The sequence below is a fragment of the Panthera pardus genome, unplaced genomic scaffold, assembly GCF_024362965.1.
Source record: "Panthera pardus isolate Hobbes unplaced genomic scaffold, ASM2436296v1 HiC_scaffold_1, whole genome shotgun sequence".
Lineage (NCBI taxonomy): Eukaryota > Metazoa > Chordata > Mammalia > Carnivora > Felidae > Panthera > Panthera pardus.
In genome coordinates this window covers 32,653,972-32,677,442 of record NW_026526654.1, presented here as the reverse complement: position 1 = coordinate 32,677,442, position 23,471 = coordinate 32,653,972, and the positions used below count along the sequence as shown (strand labels likewise).

General features: G+C 33.5%; 1 protein-coding gene across 1 annotated transcript; it reads right to left on the bottom strand.

The window, feature by feature from the left end:
• Positions 1–13,036: 13,036 nt before the first annotated feature.
• Positions 13,037–19,749, bottom strand: SLITRK6 (SLIT and NTRK like family member 6). The gene is made up of 2 exons (XM_019444098.2): positions 19,178–19,749; positions 13,037–16,804 (listed from the first exon to the last, which is right to left on the bottom strand). The coding sequence occupies exon 2, from the start codon at positions 16,778–16,780 to the stop codon at positions 14,258–14,260; it is 2,523 nt and encodes an 840-aa protein (XP_019299643.2). The 5' UTR covers positions 16,781–16,804; positions 19,178–19,749; the 3' UTR covers positions 13,037–14,257.
• Between the last annotated feature and the right edge of the window lie 3,722 nt (positions 19,750–23,471).

Genomic DNA, 23,471 nt, shown 5'->3' with positions numbered 1-23,471 from the left:
AAATGTTTTCTTTATAAGTTCCCCTCCAGTTAAAAGACATTATAATTTTTAACCTTTCTTTAATATTAGATTTAAATGTCTTTTGTTATTTTATGATACTTTGTAACATTTTCAAAGTTATTAAAATAGTATACAATATTTTTTTTATTTTATAGAGGTACAACATATTTCTTCTCTTTTACAAACATTTTTTCTCCTTGGATAGTAGATACTCGGAACACTTTGGATACACTTTGAATGGTACAGCTCAATATTTCCAGATACAGTTTTCTTCAACTCTCTAGATATTTTGACAAAAATTTTTAGAAAAAAAATGATTCATTTGAAAATCTTCACAGGTTAATTATTTGTATGTTTATATTTTTTTTCTTGCCAATCTTTTTGTTTTATCTTTATAGCACATTCAACTATGAATAAGGGGAAAAATGAGTACATCAAACATAAAACCATCAATGGCAGTTTTATTAGCAGCTAAGATTGTGTCTTTGTTTATAAGATTGATGCTATGAACTGAAATTGAGTTTGAGGGAATAGATTCACCTAATCCAACGATGTTATTTCTTGTCAAAATAATGAAAGATGGGAAGTTCCTTTATGTTGCAGATCACTTACGATCAGTTTGTGGGACTCCTTATGTTACACTACTTAAACATTCAGTGATTGAAGTTCTGGCTACACATGATGATTTTTAAAAGATAATGGAAAAGTCTCTAAAATTCCATGGAATTAAGTAGAGGAAATCCTGACACTCATCTTTCCTGAGACCTTCTGTGTAATTTAAGCAATATAGTGTATCATTTTCTTTTCTTTTTTTTTTTTTTTGCTTTTTATCTTAGATTTTTAAATTTCCTCTCATTAGCATAGTCATAATGACTGCAAAAATAAGTATCCCTAAGAACCTGCAGCTTCTTTGAATTACATACATATCATTCTTCCTACCCAGACACTGAACTATATTCATTTAATCTCTCTAACCAATAATTGTTCTCCAAATAAGATCTACAAATAAGATCCTCACATATCTTCATATATCAGTTAATAACTTCACATTTCTTATGATTGAGTCGCAAAAGGTTGAGTCTTCAAAAAATGTTGAGAGCTCCAACAATTAAATGCTTTTTTTAATTCTATTTGATGTCTTGTTGCTGTATGTGTGACTCATGCGCTAAAAAGAAGGGTAACAAAAAAATTCTTTTGAAAGGATTCAATACCCTAAGATGAAACACTAGCCAGCCCTAGATCAATTCATGTTTCCTTTGAACTTTATACTAATTACACAATTATGTGTCATTGCATTATTATTTTACTAAATTTCAAAGCAAAAAGACTGATTATCAGAGAAGTTAATTTTCAAGTGAAAAGGTCAAGGTCACTTGTAATTAGTTTCCTGTAGAATTCTATTCCTCGGGGGTTAAAAAAAAAAGTATTGTAGAAGGAAAAAAGCTAAAGAAACTCAAATATAGTGTGCCCCTTTAATCTGGAACTCTACTGAGAAGAGTAGTCAGAATACAGAAAGGCAGTATTAACTTTAACAAAAGCAATAGGAAATTATTGGGTGAACTATGATCCTGTAGTAAAACTGAGAGGTCTAATCGCATCCGGATATGTTGTAAGATATGGGTTGGACATTACTTCATCGTGAATCCTTTAGACATCAATAGGAATGTGTTTTTAGACCTGGGGCTGCATAAATATAATTTTGAAACTTTATTCTGAGGTTATTTCACATGTTTCCATACATTAACACATAGATGCATGTGTCTTCTTGCTAAATACTTCATTTTTCAATGTCATCCCAAGAAGTGCTGAGACTAAGATTTTATTTTCCCTATTTTGTTGGATTCTGTGTTCCATGATCGCATAACACAATATGAGGGCTAGGAAGAAAATCACATTCTCTAGTTTAGAAATCAGTTATTTCCAGTTTTTGTTGTTGTTTTGTGTTATTGCAGCAATGACACACAGCACTTCAGCGTCTTTCATGCAGGTATTCTTTCTATCATAGGGCAAACACCTTCCTAATTCACTAAGTGTAAACTTCCTGACAAGTGACTTTTTTTCTCATATTATTCTAATATTACTGTCATATTTTCATACTGTCGTATGTTTTATACTGTCATATATTTCACATATTCCTTCTAAATTGTGGGTGTTTTGCCTGATTTCCATATGAATATATATGAAAGGGATTCATCACAAAGAAATGTATTTATCATTTGAATCCAGTTGAAACAAAAAGATACAAAATTTTATTTAAGAGAACAGGTTAAGGGTGACTGCGTAACTCAGTCAGTTAAGTGTCTGACTCTTGATAGCAGCTCAGGTCTTGATCTCAGGTTGTGAGTTCAAGCCCTACATTGGTCTCTGTGCTACGCTTGAAGCTTACTTAAAAACAAAACAAAACAAAACAAAACAAAACAAAAAACAGGTTATTTAGAAAGCATACACAGTAATTTAAAGGTGGTAAGTTAAAAAAATATATGTTGCTTTATCTTTTTGAATAGAAAAGGAGTAAGAATTACATCTTTTTATCTTTTTCTTTCAACTTCCTTCTTAACTTCATGTGTGTGTGTATTTTACTAAATTCCATCTGAATTTGTTAAAGAAAAATAACTATGTAGTTCATAAAGAAATGTATTTTCAGTACTGAAGCTAGACTACACATATGGTAAACAAAACAAAACAAAACTGTCACTTTTACTATAAAGGGTATTATGGCAAATGGCATTATGTAAATGATCCTAGGTAAACGGTACTATCGGAATAAATAAAAATAGATAAAATGATCTTCTTTAAAATATATAATGAACTATCATATGGAAAATAAAGTTAAGAGTTAGCTGTGTTAAGGAGGAATATTGGAATTGAAAATAGGTAGGAATTTCTAAGAATTAGTCCTAGTAAATTCTCAATGGGAGTTAAAAATGAATATTCATAGTTTGCTGAATTCTTTCAAATTCCTTTTACATAGAGTGCCTCAATAAGTTTTCAAAAATATTAAAATTATTAGAATACTATTATTTTTTTTCCTTTTAAAAATAGGAGATATGAAATTCAGAGAATCTAACTGTTTTTCCTAAAAAAAAGCTGCTTTTCCACTGCTACAGTACAATTATCTCTAAACTTTCCTGAAAATGCACAAGCAGAAGATTTATTTTATATGTGTTAATAAACAATAAAATCAACTCTGAAAAGTAAGTTATTATTCCATTTATGAAAACACTTTGACTCCTATAGGTTAAATAAGTTGCTCAAGGTCATGTAATAGACCAAGGAAGTCGAATTGGAATTCATATCTTTCTGACCCTGAAGTAGATGTTCTTTTCACATTCTTCTAGTATCACATTATCAAGGTTTTGTAGACAGAAATTATTTACTTAGATAGACACTAGACTTGATGTTCTTGGAGTACCCATCCACTTAAAATGCTAGATATATCATTTTATAATTACGTACCTGTTTAGGAATATTGAATTTAACTGAATTATCAGTGATCCAGACCCATCTTACAGAGGGGAACTTTTTCATTATTGAACAAGAAATAATACATTAGTTAAAAATTGAAACATTAAAATATGAGTGGGTTGCAGAAAGTTTTCAAATTTTGATAAGCCATGTTTCTTTCGTATCATTGTGGCTGTACAAAGCACATGTTTCTTAGGTGAATTATCCTGAGTAAACTTATCTTTTAAAGAATTGTGTCAAGTAAGATTTAGGGATTGGATTGATGATAGGATTATAAACAGCCTATGGCTTGCTCTTCTCAAAGCATCTTCCTTTTACTCTCGAAATGGCTACTTTATTATTTTATCTGAAATTCCATGTTTTAAAGCTTCATATGATTTTTCAGCTGATAAACCTCCTAAAATGCCCACATCTTGGTGTGGCTGTAGTTGAGATAACTTGTTTTGATTGTTTTGTTTTAGTTTGGAGGTAACAGCAACAATTCAAAGAGGAAAATCAATCCACTTAGGGAGAAAAATAAAAGAGTAAAACCCTTGTCCCAAGGGATGCCAGAGCATGAACCTTCGTGGAGCCCTGGCAACCATTTGGCTATGGGAGGCTAATAATCACATGACGGGAAAAGAGGCATCAAGCATGGAGAAGGACGAAGAATACAAGGAGGCAGGAATCAAACGACCATCTTCATCCAATTTCTCAACCTCCTACTTTTCATCCTCAAGTTATAATCTTTTACAAACTGACCTCTATAAACTCTTTCTATTCCATTTTGTTTTTAATACCTATTAGGAATTGTTTCCTAAGGATTGCTGAATCCACCATGGGAAACCAGATAGGTAAGTTTAGAGTTCCCACAAGTTCCGAGGCAGGCGATGAATGAAAGACATAGGATTTAAAATGTGGGAGAGAATCTACTTTCAGGGTGGGTGTGTGGGAGGGCATGGGGGTGGAGCTTACTTGACCTGCATATTCTTATAACCAGCAGGCATGCTATGCATTACTTGCATGCCTTTGGCTGCCCATCTACAGTAGAGAAGACAGAATAAAACTGTGACTATTTCTATAGCATAATGTGGGGTGTGTGGAAAAATCAAGACCTCCTTCTTAATGAAGGTGTATAAGCATTGCCTAGAGTAGGGTTTATGGATGTGTCTCTGACGAAAAAGGAAACAGGCAATAGGGTTAAAAATCCAAAGGAATCAGGACATGTATTTTATAAATGGAAACCAAGCTCTTCATTATACAGCAAATTTTGTTGTTTATTCTTAATTACCTACATGAATCAAATTTTTTAAATTAGGCAAATTTACTCCTGTGTTATCATATATATCACAGATATAATGTTGAAGGTGTGAATGATGAAGAATCTTTATTGAAGTGATTCACCAGTGTCTGAAATACATGTGTTTCTCAATACTTCTTCTTGAAATTAAATAAAATGTCAACACATGTAGGGAGACTTCAGATCTCTGAAATATCAAAGATTACTTTTTATATTGATAAGTTGAAGGCATGAGTGGAAGCTAAACAAACATATTCAAAATTAAAATATGATAAATGTGATGAAAAAGTATGATGTTTGCAAATGTGAATAATATAGTGTTTAACCCATTCAAATGACATGGTAACAGATTTTGAAATGTTTTTTTAAGATCATCATAAGATGAGGAATGATAAGACAGTAGAAGCTGGAATTTTCTAAGTGAGGGAAATCTGAACTTGAGCACTACTTTGTGTTTAACTCTGGGCATTTTAACTTCATGAGCCTCATTCACCTACAGGTAAGATGGTAGTAATGACATTACTTGCATGTTTGGCATGAGGCCTAAACTAAATATATATAAAGCATGTACAACTGAGTATAGGTAGGCTAACACTAAATTTTAGATAACTTTATCACTTATGTATAATTTACTTATGGGTAGATCTTATAAAGGATCACTGCTAAGGAAAGTCCAGTTAAGCTCAGTTTTAACATTGTAACTACACAATACTAATCTTTGTAACTTCACATTTTTCTCTCTTAAATGTTATACTCTTTTAGACATGCAATAATACATAGTATTAATGGTACTCAAATATTAAATATAAAGACTAAAATGAATTATATTATAAATAAACTATTTTTAAATTGTATGTGATTTAAATTTTTTTTACTGTTTATTCATTTTGAAAAAGAGAGAGAGACACAGTGTGAGCAAGGGAGGGGCAGAGAGAGAAGGAGACACAGAATCTGAAGTAGGCTCCAGGCTCTGAGCTGTAGCACAGCTACAGCCTAATGTGGGGCTTGAACTCACAAGCCATGAGATCATGATCTGAGCCAAAGTCAGACACTCAACCAACTGAGCCACCCAGGCACCCCATAAATTGTATGTGATTTTAAAATCCTTCATATAGTCTCTTCAACAAATGGACATCCACATATGAAAAGAAAAAAAGAATCTAGATTTACCTTTCACAAAAATAACTCAAAATGTATGGTAGGCCTACATATAAAACTCATAACTATAAAACTGCTAGAAGATAACATCAGACAAAATCTAGGTGATTTAAAACATGGTGATGATTTTATAGATACCATCAAAGGCATGATCTATATTTTAAAAATGACAAGCTGGATTTCGTTAAAATTAAAATCCTCTGCTCTATAAAACATACTGTAGAGAGAACGAGAAGAAAAACCACAGGCTAGGGGAAATATTTGCAAAAAACATATGTGATAAACATCTGCCATCCAAAATATACAGTGAACCCTTAACATTCAACAATAAGAAAAAACCTGATTAAAAAATAGGCCAGGGCACCTGGGTGGTTCAGTTGGTCATGCATCCAGTTCTTAATTTCGGCTCCGGTAATGAGCTTACAGGTCCAGCCCAAGTGCACAGAGCCTGCTTGGGAATCTCTCTCTCCCTCTCTCTCTCTATGCTCCTCCCCTGCTAGCACTTACTCTCTCTCTGTCTCTCTCAAAATAAATAAATAAACTTAAAAACATAGGCCAAATAACTTAACAGACACCCAACCAAAGAGGATATAAAGATGACAAAAATATATGCCAAAAAATGCTTTACATCATATGTGATCAGGGAAAGACAAATTAAAACAACAATGAAATATCATTACACACCTATTAGAAAGGCCAAAATCTGGAATACTCACAACACAAATACTGTGGAGGCTGTGGAACAACTGAAACTCTCATTTGCTGCTGATGAGAATGAAGAATGGTTATAGCCACTTTGGAAGACAATTTGGCAGTTTCTTACAAAACCAAACAAATGTTATTATATGATCCAGCAACTGTGCTAGTTGGTATTTACCCAAATGAGTTAAAAACTTATGTCCACATAAAACCCAACATACATATGTTTTTATTTTTGTTTTTGTTATTTTTGTGTGTGTTTTTTTTAAGTATATTCATTTTGAGAGAGAGAGAGAGAGAGAGAAAGAGAGAGGGCAGGGGAGGGGCAGAGAGAGAGAGAAGGAGAGAGAGAATCCCAAGCAGGTTCCACACTGTCAGCACGGAGCCCAACTCAAGGTTCGAACTCATGAACTGTGAGATCACGACCTTAAGCAAAATCAAGTGACAGATGCTTAACCAACTGAGCCACCCAAGTGGCTTATTAAGTAGCTTATAGCAGCATTATTCATAATTGCTCAAACTTGGAAATGACCATAATTGTCCTTCAGTAGGAAAATGGATAAATAAACTGTGGTATATCCAAGCAATGGAATATAATTCAGCACTAGAAAGAAATAAGGTATTAAGCCATAAAAAGCCATGGAGAAAACCTAAATGATATTATTAAGTGAAACAAGCTAATCTGAAAAGGCTGCATACTATGATTTCAACTCTATGACTTTCTTGAAAATGCAAAACTATGAATGGAAATAGTAAAAAGATCAGTAATTGTTCAGGGGTGGAAGAATTAGACAAAGCAGAGGATTTACAGGGGAGTGAAAATATGCTCTAGGTTACTATAATGGAGGATACATACCATTATGCTGGTGGATACATATCATTGTAAATTTGCCAAAACTCATAGAATGCACAGCATCCATAGTGAATTATAGTGCAAACTATGGAATTTGGGGTGATACTAAACAATGTATATTCATCAATTGCTATAACTGTACCACTCTGGTAGGGAATGTTGATGGTGGGCAAGCCAGGCTTCTGTGGAGCCAAGAGGTATGTGAGACCTTTATTTTCTGATCAGTTTTGTGGTGAACCAAAAAATGCCCTAAAATTAAAGTTTATTTAGAAAGAAAAAATAAGGGGTGCCTGGGTGGCTCAATCTGTTAAGCATCTGACTCTTAGTTTCGGCTCACTTCATGATCCCACGGTTCATGGGTCTTTACCCTTTATTGGGCAGCACAGAGCCTGCTTGGAATTCTCTCTCTTTCCCTCTCTCTCTGCCCCTCTCAAAATGAATAAACTTAAACAATAAATAAAAAATAATAATTAAAAAATTCCTCAAATTATAAAGTTGTTTCTCTAGGATTCAAATGATATATTTACTGAATTGATGATCTTTATTTTAACTTACAAGCACTGGCAAAGGTTGTTTTGTTGTTGCAAGTAGAAGTCTTAAAAATAGAATAATGAAAATATCTGATACCACAATCTCTATGTGTAAGGCAATTCTAACAACATTTAAGTTACATGTTTATACATGAAGTTTTTAATTAATGCAATGCATCATGAAAACTATCTGTATGTATTTTCTTTGTCAATGTTTAAGTCTACGAGATAGAAGAGAAAGTAAATTCATACTAAATTGTGTTTAAAAATATATAGACTATTGATAAATAATTAATTATTCTGAATTTGAAAAAATAAACTACATTATGAGTTCTATCTGCCATGTGCACATGTTGTTCAATATAGCAAATCATTTAGCATTTTTCCACCTGTATCTAGAATGTGCTTATATGTCATTTTGAACAATCTACAGTTACATGATATATGTCCAGAGTTACGGAAATGTCTGATTTTTCTTTCAATTAAATGTTTAGAAAAAGAATGTACTACCTAAATACAGAAGCAAAGACATACATTTCTGTGTCTCCATATGGCCTATAAATATTCATGGTTATGACAGTCTGATGAAGACCACAGCCCTGAGAATAAAACAAAACCCAATAAAATAACAACAATAAAACAGGGTTCCAATTCTGATCTTGTTACTCTTACTAGTTATATAATACAGGACAAATATTTCAAACCTTTTATTTGTAAAATAAAAAAATAGAATATATAAACTCTAGAAATTTATGATGTTCTGATATCTGAGAAATGTGTCTGCTTTGTCATAATACAATGTCTTCCCCGGTAAAGTACTGCAGAATGCTAGGAATAGGCCCAAAATGTGTCTATGAAAATCTTAATTGATGAAATCATATGTAGCATTTAAATTGATCCTATTCTTCTAGAATCATGACTTCTCTGAACTCTATTGTTAACTTTCTTATTCTACCATGTATTGCCTTATGATACGTGTGAATCATAAAACATGGTAACAGGAGCTTATATGTCTTTGTATTGCTTATACCATTAAGTAATGGGATGAAAACACACTTATCATCCATTCACTAATGGTGATTTCATCACTGATAACACTGAATTTAAAATTGAAGGCATTAATTGGGGCAAAAAATGATATTTTGTGTGTACAATCTGTTCAAGTCCACCTATAATGCCAAATATAATGACATGACAATTAAATGACCAGAGATTTTTATACTAAGTGAGCAAGTCAAAATACCTTACTTAAATGCAGATTACTGATTTTTCTAACTGATGGAACCTAAGATATGTAGGAGGCAATAACTACTTGTGGAAGGTCTTCTGCTTTCTATGTTTAAAAATTATGAGACAAAAGTACTCTATTTAAAAGGTGTACAATTGTAAGTTATTTTAATTGGAAATACATGAATGTTTGTGTGTTGTGTGTGTGATCAATTTGTTGTTTTGCATTGTTTCTATTCTTCACTAATCTTCTGAAAGACATTTACAAACAGAAGAGTACTTGTCTATTTTTGATTACACTTTCAAAGCAGCTAGAAGAGAATTCTACATCTGGCTGTCTCCTCTATATTACATATACATAAGAACGAATGTATATATAGTCAACATAAATTCCTCTTTTAAAAACTAGTTGCATTCTATAAAACAGATACTGGTGTTTATTTCCATATAGTACAGAAATTTATTAAACAATATAGTTTTAATAATATAACTCTTGTAATTCAAAGATAAACTATTATATCGAACTTTTAATTAGAGACAGTTATGGTTAAAAACCTCAGGGAATCTTGAAACAGATGAAACAGATGTATGGAATTGAAAATGCAAAAAGGAATATTGTATTTTTAATAAGTTATCCATTCCTTATCAATGAGATCAGTCGATATGGGTGCTCAGATATAGGATCATTCCTCTTGAGACAGACTTGTAATTGTCTCCTTTCCTATCAAGAACAAGGTTTTATAATCCCCCATCTACTCAAGAAGAGAACTGCAGCCATTTATGCCTGTATAATAAAAACGTTCATGGAAAAGAAATAGAGAGGAGTCCTTAAATCCATTGTAGAAACATTTCTTAATTACCGAGAGATCTAAACCTCTCTTCCCAAATAGTCAGCACTTAATGCACATGGATAATTTTCTTTTCACGTAAAGAATAGTCTCCAATGACAATTATGTACAAAGTCTTACATGTGGAAGTATTTGTTGAGCTTTCTTTATTTATTTGTGTCTGTTTATATTAAAAAATGTGTATTGTCAATTCGTCAAATTAGTAGTATCCATCATCTTTTTCAAATGTTTGTACATTAGTTACCATAGAAGAATAAAAATAAGAAATAACTTAAAGAAAAAAAGTACAAAATAAATTACATGTATATTAAGACTCAATCTTATTTTATTATTTATTTATATTTTTAAAAGTTGTGTTTAATGACAAGGGGATACTCATATCACATTTTCAATCCTAGATCAAAGTGTAAGCCTTTTAAATTAAGTGGGTGAAAATATCAAGGCAGCTTAAAGGCCATTTAGCTGGTACTTCAGTTTACTTACTACTAGAGTTGTAAAGACAGGCTTTCTTCTTCCATGTTATAAAGATGATTCAAAATGGAGAATCAACATTACTGATATAATCCTTTCTTACATGTATTATAAAATCTCCATCCAGTTTGGAGAGCAATGGAAGATTATCTGAAGAATACTTTCATATATTTGCAGTAAGAATTTTCATGGTTATTTAGTGACAAATGATTTCTTAAATAAGGATTAATGCCATCTATGTCTAACAGGTTGACACATTTAAAAAGACTTGATCCTGTATGATTATGCACTAGTATCACTATCCTACAAAAATTCAAGATTCAGACATAAAACAGAAGCTGCACTGATATGCAGTGAGAAAACTGTAACTTCCATGTACATCAAGAAAAAAAACTAGGATAATTATAAGTTTATTTTGTTGGTTTAATTGTTAGAATGTCAAGGTACATAGGAATAAGGCTGGGGATACTGAATTCAGACTTGGGACTTTGAATCTAACAATTAAAGAAAGAAAACACACTGGCCATTTAATTAAGCAAATAATCAAACAGGGACTATAATAAAAGTGTATCTTTAGTAGGAGTGAGAAGAAATAGAACATGCAGGTAAAATCACCAAAGTTCTAAGTGATTATCACAGGTCACACGACCCATTAAGAGTTAAAGACCATCACTGGCTGTTTCAACTCTCAACTACTTGTAGTAGGGAAGCAAATCACACAAGACAGATCCCATTATGACTGAAACATTTAAGTCTTTAAAATTTGTTACCCTGTGGGGCACCTGGGTGGCTCAGTCAGTTAAGCGTCCAACTTTGATTTCCGCTCAGGTCATGATCTCATGGTTCTGAGTTCAAGCCTGTCATGGAGCCCTACATGGAGCCCTATATCAAGCCCCACATAGGGCTCTATGCTGACGGTGTAGAGCCTGCTTGGGACTCTTTCTCTTTCTCCCTCTCTCTCTGCCCCACCCCAGTGCTCTCTCTCTCTCTCTCAAAATAAATAAAGAAACTTAAAAAAATAAAAATAAAGCTTGTTACCCTTTGGAAATCATAATGATTTCTACAACATTAATCCAGACTCCCACCGGATTTTAGTTTTGAAGTTATATTTAATTTGGAGGATATATTTACATGACTTAACATATAACTTTCTTCCATCTTGATATAAGTTGGAGAATGAATATTACTACTTTAGGTGATTAACAATGAAAGGCTTAAAAAAATTACCTCACCTAAAAAACAAGAATGTTCCTAAGGACATGTTTCTGTCTGCATTCATGGATCCATTCCAAGGATCCTCCAGGCATGGGAATTTTTTAAGTCTTTCTAATACCTCTATGCACTTGATTGGAATCAGATAATATTGGCAAATACTCTAGTGAATAGAAGTAGTGCAATAACATGAAATCTCCTCTTGCTTTGTTTTTGTCTTTAGAATGTAACTTTTAGTCATTATTGTGCTGATTTTTTTTTAGTGGATAAATATATATAGCACCCCATATACACAAAGATTTTCCCTTAATGAGTGTAACTCACTAAGAATTCTCATCTTTGTTCTTTCCAACCTTGCGCATTAGTAGAGAAATTTAGGTTTTCAATGAACTCTTTAAATACATAATCATTTATTGTTTTCTATTAATATATGCAATGATTTAAAAGAACACCTAGTGGGGCACCTGGGTGGCTGAAGTCAGACTTGAGCTCAGGTTATGATCTCATGGTTCGTGAGTTCAAGCCCCCCATTGGGCTCTGTGCTGACAGCTCAGCCTGGAGCCTGCTTCAGATTCTGTGTCTCCCTCTCCCTCTCTGTCCCTCCCCTGCTCACACTCTGTCCTCTCTCTCTCTCTCTCTTGCTCAAAAATAAATAAACATTAAAAACTTTTTTAGTAAAAAAGAAAACCTAGTGTTATGATATCACAGCATACTCATAATTAGTTTTCATACCAGGAAGTACAGACCCTTACTGTCTTTATCAGCAAAAAGGCTTCTTATTCAAAATCAAGGAAATAATGTATAATTTGCTAGTATTGCAGACAGTTGGTGTTGAAACCAAAACATTTAATAGAACATTCAGGAATCACTAAAATAGTAGTAAGTAAATTAGAAAAAGTCCTTTCTAATTTGAAATATGTTCCTTACTAACCCTGTGCATGGATCTGCATGGTGTTCAGAAAACAGAATTAGATCACCTTGATTAATTCTATTTTGCCTTGTGGAAATCTGCTTGTCATTGATTCTATAATCAGAAAGAAGAAAAATAAATCACTTTCATTTGTAGTCAGTGGGAAAACAATCTGCTGGAAAGGGGGAACTACTGGTCAGACTTAGGTCTGCCTCCATGTCAATCATACCCAGACACAGAATGGCCTTTTTGCAGATAGTGAACAAGAAGCTTCTGTGTAGATAACAGACAGAAATCTCCTTCTCATGCATGTACCTCAGTGCATGCGTGTGTTTGCGTTAATCCTGACTTGACTGAATTACAAATCAAACTAATTGAAGAAAGTTCATTTAAAAAGAGAGTTTTCATTTTATTTTTATTGTCGTGAGTGGTATTTTTAATCTTCTTGAAAGGCACCCAAGAATAATTACCTTTGTGAACCAAAAATATACAAAACTGTACAGAATAAATAGTTCATAGAAATCTAGCTATACTTTCTTGTAAAATAAAGCTACATTGTCCCACTCCTGAGGCAACTTAAAACACTTACCCTTAGACGTGCCTTTTGCTACTAATTTATGGCAACTATCAGTTTACATCAATAAAGATTTTTAAAAACACAATTTTTCCTATTTGTTTTACACCTGTGAATTATTACTTGCCACAAGAAACATATTTCTATCATGGTCATTCAAATTTACAAAGGATTAATGCTATGAAAGAAACTAAACTTAATTTATGCACTAATCATATTTACAATTGAGTATCAGTAGCATTTTAAAAATATCCCAAGGAAAAAAAATGAACTTTGAGCACAAATGACATACCTTAGTTCACAGCAGCATTGACAATAAGATTGTCCACACAAAATGTGCAGAAAAACCAAAAAAGTTTGCCTATTTATCCACCTGAACTATTAATCACTCCTATTTTCAAATTCAGAAAGCATAGCAGTGGTATTTTTCTAACCCTCAAATGAAAACTTTGAAGTCTTGGGCTCCTCATAGCCTACTAATTCAACCTTCTATTTTTTTCTTTACTATTACTAGTGGTAATTTTGAAGTTCCAGTTCCTTTTGCCTTTATTTCAAGAAAATTAGGTGTATCTGACAATGTACATTTTTGTGGTATATACTGATTATATAAACAATATATTCCTTACATATTATAATAACTACATATACAGTTATAGCTTTTAAATGACAAAACCCAATTCTATTTCATCCACTGGTAATTCAAGAAAATAAGGGTTGCTTAAAGACTCAACCCTCTTAGATGTGCAAGAGGACTTTTCTGAAACACTTTTAAGTATATGGAGAAATATTACTATAATCCTTGGATGATTTACATGCAAGGATTTATTTTATCGGGGGTAGGCAAAATTGCCCAAAGACAATGCAATGGCTTCTCCCAATGATCCCTGAGTTTCTTTTTCTTCTTTTTTTCCCATAGGATTACTGCTGTGCTTTAGTTCTGATTGATGACACACTCATGTAAGGCACTTATTTACAAGGATTGGACTTAAGACAGAATCACAGCATTTCTGCAAAAGCCCCAATCTCTCCATCTATGTTTGCTGCTCCAGGACTTCTAAGTAGTCAGGTTCAGCATGTAAGTTAGCTTTAAGCTCAAAATACTCATTTTTAGTCTGTTCCACTAATACCTTCCTGGGCCTTGAGTACATTAAAGTTTCCATTAATTTTAACTCTTCGTGGGCTCCAGGATAATGTACCTCCATGTCAGGCTGGAGTTGAGCAATGTTCTTCCTTAGGTATTCTGTGATTCCCAGTTGCTGAAGTTCTCTTTCTTTCTCTAAAATGTTCCTATATAATGAACTGGCATCCTGAAAAGATAAAAATTCAGTTGACTGGTCTGTGGTTTTGTATTTCATATTTGACCCTGTGAGTGGTGAATGATTTTCCCGTTCTAAAAGACTTCTTTGGAGATGTTTCGCATCACTTCCGTCTTTTTCATTCCTTTCTTCTTCATCTTCCAAATGCTTTGGGCCAAAGGATGGACTTCTATAGACATGAACCATGGGACTCACCATGTGCTGCTCATAGAGTGATGCAGTGGGTCTCTCAGTAGTGTGGTGAGTTGTTTTATGGCCATACATACTATACTGGAGATGGACTGGACTGTTGTCTCTCATCTGCTCATCAGCTTGTTTCTTTTTGTATCTTCTCCTGCGGTGGAGAACAAGAACCACTATCCCTGCAGCACAGAACACAATGGTTATGAACACAATCAGCAGTCCTAGTATTAGAACAGAGAGTGGTACAGCATCAGTAAGTGATCTCAAAATAGTATCAGCTGTAGTTGTGGTTGCAGGGGTACTGACAATCATGTAACTAGTTTGAGTTGGCAGGGATGGGTTATTGACTAAACCAGGGCAAAGAAGTTCACTAGTTAGTGCTTTTAATTCCTTTTTGTCCAGGTGCTCTGGAGAAGTGCAGAGGATGTCATCTGTTACTGTGTTCTTACTTAGTTTTTGTAGCCATTGTTGCAATCCAACCAGGTCACAGGAGCAATCCCAGGGATTGTCCTCAAGGTCAATCTGAGTCAATAAGTCAAGGTCATCCAAGATATTACTTACAGGGAGATGGGTAAACTGGTTTGTTTTCAGGTTTATCCTTGTTAGGGAAACCCCTGAAAAAATATGTGGTGGTAAAACTTGCAGGAGGTTGTTATTTAAATAGAGGACTTTAAGTTTAGGCATTGGGTTAAAGGTCCCTGGCAATATTTCCTTAACTGCATTGTATTCAAGATATAAGTATTCAAGATTGTGGAGACCAAGGAACATGCCTCTACTTAATTTGGTCAGGTGGTTACCATTTAGATAGAGCTTTTGCAATCTTGTCAGATTCATAAATGAGCCTTCCTCAAGAACCTCAATACGATTATTTCCCAAGTGAAGCATTTCCAAAGTGAAGTATTCCACTAGATCAGACTTCATTAATGTATGGATAATATTCCCTGCTAGCACAAGCTTTCTGGGATTTTGTGGAGGAGGTTTTAGATCTGACAAGCTTTCAATATTGCGCTCCTGACAGTGTACTAGAAGTCCTGATGGGGATAGTACTTTGCAGTTACAGGGAATAGGACAGTAGGGTCCTGGGAGTTGAGTGAATGGCTTTGTAATATAGGGTATCAAAACTGGTGCTTTGGTGGTTGGTTTTGAAAGAGGTGTGGTTTTGGTTGACACGTGACTTTCACTCATTGAAGAAGTTGCTGCCAGATGTAACGATCCTGATGGATCCTCGTGTTCTTCATACACTGGTGGGGTGGGGCAAATTGATTCCTTTTTCAGTCTGCTTAGTATACTTCCTTTGAAAACTGGAGGGCTGTTGCAGACGACATCACCAATTACAGACTGCGGAGGCATGTTTTCCAACCAAATTTTTAGCTCTAATAAGTCACAATTACAGGTCCACTTATTGTCCTCCAATTGGAGGTCCAATATCCGGCCAATGTGTTCTAAAAAGCCAACATAAGGCAATGTTTGCAACTGATTTCCACGAAGATCTAGATGGGTTAAAGGAACGAACCGAAATATATTTGGAGGAAGACTCTCAATGGCATTGTCATTTAAAATTAACACTTTAAGTCTGTTAAGCTTGCTAAAGGCACTTGGTTCAATCACTGTAATGAAATTGTTATCTGCTTGGAGGAATTCCAGGTTTTCCAGTCCATGGAAGGTATCCTCTTTGAGAATTTCTAATGAATTGTGATTGATATGAAGTTGCTTAAGAAGGCCAAGGCCATTAAATGCACCAGACTCAATATCTGCAATATTGTTAAATCCAAGGTGTATTGAGATAGCATTGGTAAGCCCAGAAAAGTCATTTGTGTGAAGCATTGTCAAGCCATTATTTAATAAACTTAGGTGGAAAGGTCGTGATGGTGGTACACTTATTTGGGATAACTTCTTGATACCTTTTTCTTCACAATTTATTAGCATTGTGCCATCTTTTTCCTCACAATTGCAAAGAGAATCACAAGAACCTCTGGTCGAGGACATTGGAGTTTGGGACTGTGAAGATATGCAGGCAAGGAGAGATGAATATAAGAGATGAATCCACAGCTTCATGTTGTCGTGTGATGAAATCTGATTCTGTAAAACAAAATGCAATAGCAATGCACTTTAGTGGGCAGAGGGAGGAAGGAGATGAACCTCACAATCACAAAATAGAAGGTTTTCCTCCAAAAGGAAAAAAAAATTACTCTGAAACTATGAATACCTTCTGCAGCAACATTTTCTTTTATTTTTTTTTTCTAATACTATGACAAGCATGTTTTGCTTTACTTCGAACTTGCCCTGTGATAAAAATACAAAATTTAGCTCAAGGAGAATTTTAAATTTTATATCATCAGTGGTATTCACATTTGCCAAATAAACTGCATTTTAATAGACGAGAGAGGTGCTGCTTAATTGGGCCATCAGTACTTTGATATGATGTAAAGGTGTGTATTTGAGAAGATGCTGATTTTTTTTTTTTACACAAAGTTGATGAATCTAAGGCTGAAGGATTGCAATATAAGACAAATACATGATATTAGCCAGAAGCAGAGAATACTGTAGGGAATGCAAAAATGTTAGAAAGAGTTAGAAAAAATGTATGTATATATGTATGCACATATGCATTAATAATGCAATTCCTTTATTTATTTATATTTTTGAACTGGACGTTACAATGTAACATCTAATACTTGTGTCTGTGTTTTAACCTGTTTTGATGATTGGCTCAAGATACTTGTTAATTTTATCATCTATTTAAAAACCTTGAGGAAAATAAGTCTCTGACCATGTAAGATGGTAGTTCACTATGAAAAGAATTTCATTTTAACTATGCTGTCTAGGGCACTTTGTATAAGCTTGATAGTATTAGATACATATGGTTAAGGGTGCCCATTAAAATTTCACTTGTCGGACTGTATACTGAATTTCTAAAGGTAGGATATTTCCTGCTGCTTTTAAATTGTTATGTATGAGGTTAATATCATAACCTTGAAGAAGAAAAGCTGAGCTTTGTAACACATTTCTAGCTGCTGTAAATGAACAAGCAATGCCTCATATAAACTTCTAGCAAATGACTTTCTAACAAGGTCTTAAAATAGGCTTTAGGGCACTGAATGTCATCACATAATTAAACAGTGGATCTCCTTTATAATAAGGCTTAAAGTCACAAACAATGAACTCTACAACAAACTGCACGATCCTGAAACACTTGAGGATACCTCTAATTAGGTAAATAAAAAATGACAGTTCAGGATAACAGCATCATATATTCCAACTTCTTAAAAATTTAAGACATGCAGCTGAAATAGCAATTTTTTAAAAAAGATTTAACTCTGAGAAGGCAGCAGTGACAAGATAAATACATGTAACTCTAGTGGCGTTTAGTGGCATTTCTTTCCTTTAAGTAGTATATCTTAAATTCATATAAATTAAATTGAAAGGTAAATAAACACCGTATCTCAAAACTCTTCAACTTTTCCAAATGGTATCTGCTTCTATTTACTTTTAATGGAATGTGAACAATAACTTTGAACCTAATTAACATTCACAATCAGATAGAACATTACCAAACCCCAATCAAGAATCCTGAAAAAAAAATTTCATCCCATGAAAATACATTGTTTTATTGAAAACATATCTAGTATGAAGTTTCTGAATGGTAAAAGGCAGCTGAGGAAATAAAACAGTATAGTGCCTTTCCATATGAAGGAAAAGTTAGCAGATTAAATGTTTCCATGGGGAAATTGATTTTAAACAGCTCAGAGTCTATGTTTAGAATCCAACGGTTTGTAGTTGGGAGTCTTCAACTTGTGGATTAGCTTCCACAAACACTAAAAGTACTTCTTCATAGATTACTAAGAAATAATATTATTCATTTCACCAGTCACATCATCTTGAGAAAACAATAAATAACTTCCAAATGACAATCTCTGGTTATTTTTTTAAAATCTTATATTCATTTTATGTTCTTCAAAATGTCCTAGGGAACAGTTTGCAATCTTTTCAGAAATGCACACAAATTTGAACACTGGTTCCATATTGACAACATCTGATCCAATGTTAAAGAGGTCAAAAATATGTATTTTCAAGTCAGGAAATAATAAAAGTAGCCTACAAAATACAAAGAGTCTTTTAATATTCTGCTTATGTTTTAAAATCAACAATGGTGTTTGGAAGTGCTCTCTCCTTCAGAAGGCATACATACTTAGTTTCCAACAACACACTGCATGCCATGAAATAAATAGTGGCATCTTATATTATTTGCTCCTCTGTGCAGCCAGCTGTTGGACTGTCTGCTGCTCAGAGAAAACGGGCAACTGCTACAGCATTAGTTGTGCCCATGAGTAGGAATGAAACTGGATATCTTTTAATGCAAAGTTATTTTTTTAAAGGACAAACATACAAATTGAATCACTTTAAGATAATGCAAAAATAGGCATTCGAAAAGCCTGAAAACATTCATCTTACCTGTAAAGCAGAGACTCTTCCTGACGTTATCTGTAGTGCACAGCTGGAAGAGATGTTCAAAGTAAATTCAGTTTCCTTACTAAAAAAGAAAACACCAACCACCACGTACTTTCTTCTCAAATTTCACTTTTTGGCAGGTCCCATTGCTTCATAAAGTTAAAAACCTCTGCTCAAAGACCAAATGCTGAGCATTTCATTGAAAATATTTCAGGCAGAGTGCATACTAGATCATCCTGAAGCAGTTGCCTTTTTTCCCCAATTAAAATTCACGGCATACTTCACAGCTATGCTGACTTTTTTTGCATATAGTTAACCATTTGCAAGCTGCTGAACACAGGAAATAAACAAGATGTTTCACAGAGCTGGGATTGATCACTCTTGCTTTCTTAGGTTGTAGATCCAAGCTGCAGCAGTGTTCTCTTTCCTCCCTTTCTAGTCTTTCTTGTTAGCTCAGTTTGTTATTAGTCAGATTGCCAAGGGCTGGGAGGTAGGCGTAAATAAAGAGACTTCTTGGCTTTTGACTCAGCCTTTAAGCCCTTCCCCAGCAGAGCTCTTTACCCTGCCAGTGTCATTTAACACAAGAGACAGCTCCACCTTGGGACTGCTCAACTCCTCCTCTTTCTGCAAATGGCCTTTCCCCTCCCTTTCAATACCAGAGAGAGTGCAAGTAAATTTTGATGGAAATAATGATGTACCATTTTAAACGTTGTATAAAAGCTAACTAACACATTATGTTAAATTCTCAGCTAGCACAGTACTGTACTGTTTACACACACGTGTGCAGAAAAGCTGCAAGCCATGTGGCCTGTAGAATGGTTGCTTCAGGTTCGGTTTTGCTTTTTTGGTTTTGTTTTTTACTGGTATTTATCGTTGAAACGGTGCACTAATTATTAAAATGTTCACGTGAACTACTTTCCTGCAATATTTGCAGTTTTGGATTTACCATTTAATTTTTTTAAAGCCTCATGTCAGAGACTCTCAGTAGTATACTTCATTATTTCTTTCCCTACAGCTAATGTTCAGTAATGAGACTAGAAATGAGGTTCTTTTGCAGTTAAGATAATATTTATTTGGAATGGAAATATTATTACTATGAAATTCATTCAGGAATCTTTATTACAGATGGTTATTGTTAATAGAACATTTTGCTTATCATTCTCCAAAATATGAAATGATGTCATTTCAGGTAAAATGAAACAAGTTGAATGAGTATGTAGAAATTACAATATCCTGATTTTTATGGTACTAGCTGGAGAGAGCATTTTTTTCCTAAAAAGATTCTATTTATAAAGCTACTTGTTTCTTCAACTCTCAAAAGTTTCTGAATCATCACTAATAAAACTCTCAACTGTCAGATTCCTTATTTCCCAAAATGCCTGTGTTTTAAAAAATCATTCCTTCTACCTGCATTCTAAGTACCTGAACTTTTTTACATCCAAAATGAATATATTAGATGCCATTATTTATTCATTTTGAAATAGTCTATGGTTAGAAACACCGTTCACCCTAGGTTCTAGAGGCTGCCTGTATAATATTAGGTCTCATTTCAGGAAAAAAAAAAAGGTTTTTATGTAGGTTAAATCATCAAAATGGGAGAATATCAGATTGGATTATTATTTAATGATTGTGTGCCGTTACGCATTCAAATTCATAAAGTTTTCATATCCTTAGTGTGGAACAGTTGCTTTAAAAGATATGGATTTTGAAGCAGTTTTTAATATTCTCTCATTCCTTAATATTATATTCTTTCACTCATTAAGTGTCTCATTTATTTTCATGACACTGGGTGTTTTAAAATGAAATAGGGATAATGGTATAGGTAGGGGGATGGGGAAAGATGATAAAGATAAAGAGACTAAAGGAAATAAGAGAAAATGAAGGTAAGGAATTAATCTCAGGCCCAATTTGCTGCTCGCTGATGGCCAGGTTACATTAGCTTCACTCAATCTAATGATTTAGATAGGTAGGGACAAAACGGAGTTAGAATCAATGGGAAAACAAGGAACTAGTAACTTCCCTTCCAGCACTGTATACACAATTCTCCAAATGTGTTCCTTTAGTTTTGGAATTGAGGCCACAGAAGAAATGTTCTGGAAGTATAGTCTGTGGAGGAAAGTGGTTCAAACAGACACATGGACAAGTAGAATTAAATTCCCTATAGATCGACCCAGGTTTCTCTCATTTCCTCCAATTTGATTATGTGTCTATTTTATCCATAATGTACACCTAGCAGGTATTTCAAGCTATTTATCTCTAATCCCTTACCTATACATGACATGTTGTCCTCATACATAAATTACTGGTCAATTCAAAGGTAAGGAAGAGGAGAAGTAACTAACAACCCCTTTTTTATATTTATTATTCTTTACTTTTTCTCTAGATTTTGGGTGGAAACACAAAGAATGGTTGGGTAAAAAGAATTGATTGAGAAGCATTCTGTAGCTTTGAACTTAGTTCAAAGGAGTAGTATTGATAAAGAATTATTCAGCATTACCTTAAACTCAATAGTAAAAAAAATATATATATATATGTATATATATATAATAGTACATACAAAATGATTATGGCTAAATCCATTATTCTCTAGATTTTGTTAATGGTAATTCCTCAGTTATTTCACTAAATCAATCATGCTGCCATTCTTTCCAAATTGCTTATGGCAGAATGTGTTATTGATTATTGGACATTTAATTTAACATTGTTTTTATTTTCCAATTGTTACATGGAAAAATACTTTCCCAGTGTATCTTTCTCCAAGTTTTAGCAATAAATTCAATAAGTGATCCTAATAAAACTAGATTTTATTAACCTTTCCACATAATTTACCCCCAGTGACTCCATATTGGAAGATGTTAAAACGTAATCAATTATTTTTAACCACATAGTCTACATTATGTTTTATTGCGACTTTTAACTGCTTCTTAGAATGTGCATCTTCAAGGGAAAACATGAAAGTTCTAATTATAATGAAAATAACCAAGCAACCAGAAGAAATAAACCTACCTCTGTGAGTCATTTTAGAGCAGCAGTGTACACAAGTCACAGTGCACAGTCATAACACCAGGACTCAGGAGAATGCCTTCTCTTCTCTGCTCATGTAGATGGGAGGTGGGTAGGGTGGGGAATCATTTTACATATCTAATGGTGACAAAGGCCAGATGGAAGAATATTTTATGTAATTTGTTGGACTGGACTGATAGTGCATGTGGGACAAATAGAATGAAAAGATCAATATTAAGCGCTGGAAAGAGTAAAGAAAAATTACTAACAGTGAAAGAGATTGATTCATGCTGTACAGGACTAGCTCTACATCAGAACATCTGCCCACCTTTTTTCAGTGCCACATTTAAGTGGTAAAATGAAAACATATGTCTGATTGATTTTAACACAAGAATCTGGAAGGCTTGAAGAGAAAGGTCTTTACACTGTCTGTGGTGTAGACTGAGGTATATTAACATATTTTGAAGGTAGAAAGTATAACCCTTGGTGACCCTTTGGGGATTATAATACTATAGATGCATTTTAAATATTCATTGATGATTTCACTCTCTGAAGAGATATTTAAACAAGGAAATAATCCCAAAATAATGTCACTTTGAAAGTATGTACATAATTATTAAAAAATATATTCAAAACAAATTCTTGAGTAACAGCATTCCTGTGGGCTCTGTCTGCTATGTACTTTCAGAGAATTACAATGAAACTCAAGATAATGTTATTAAAATTTAATATTACAGAATTTGTGAGTAACATCTAAATTTACAGATATGTAGAAAACTTGTGCACTAGTTTCACAAACATTAATAAAGACCTATTTCCTGTTTCTTATTTCAAGCTAAAAGTTTCTCTAAAATTGTATATACTTTTGAAAATGTGTATGTTCCATTGTAAAACTCTAAAGGAAAACTCTAAAGAAACAGAAAAAGTTAAATCTACTAACAATCCCAGAGATTAACTTCAACTCAAATATTTATTTTGTATTCCTATCCTGTTTATTGTATACAGAATTAATACCTCTTATAAAATTTTAAAAAATCTTTAAAAATAATAATGGGGCAAAGTCTACTTAAAATGTATAATTGAACTTATTTACACAAATCTTATTCATAAAAGATAATAATTAAAGAATGTTGTCTTCTATCTTTCATAATACTATGCCATACAGTAACCTTAGAATTTGTTTTCCAAATCTTGAACTTAGAGTTCTCTTTCATGCTTCACTGGAAGAGAAGCCTGAAACAATTTGCCATCTTTTTTTTTTTTTTTAAATTTTTTTTTTTTCAACGTTTTTTAT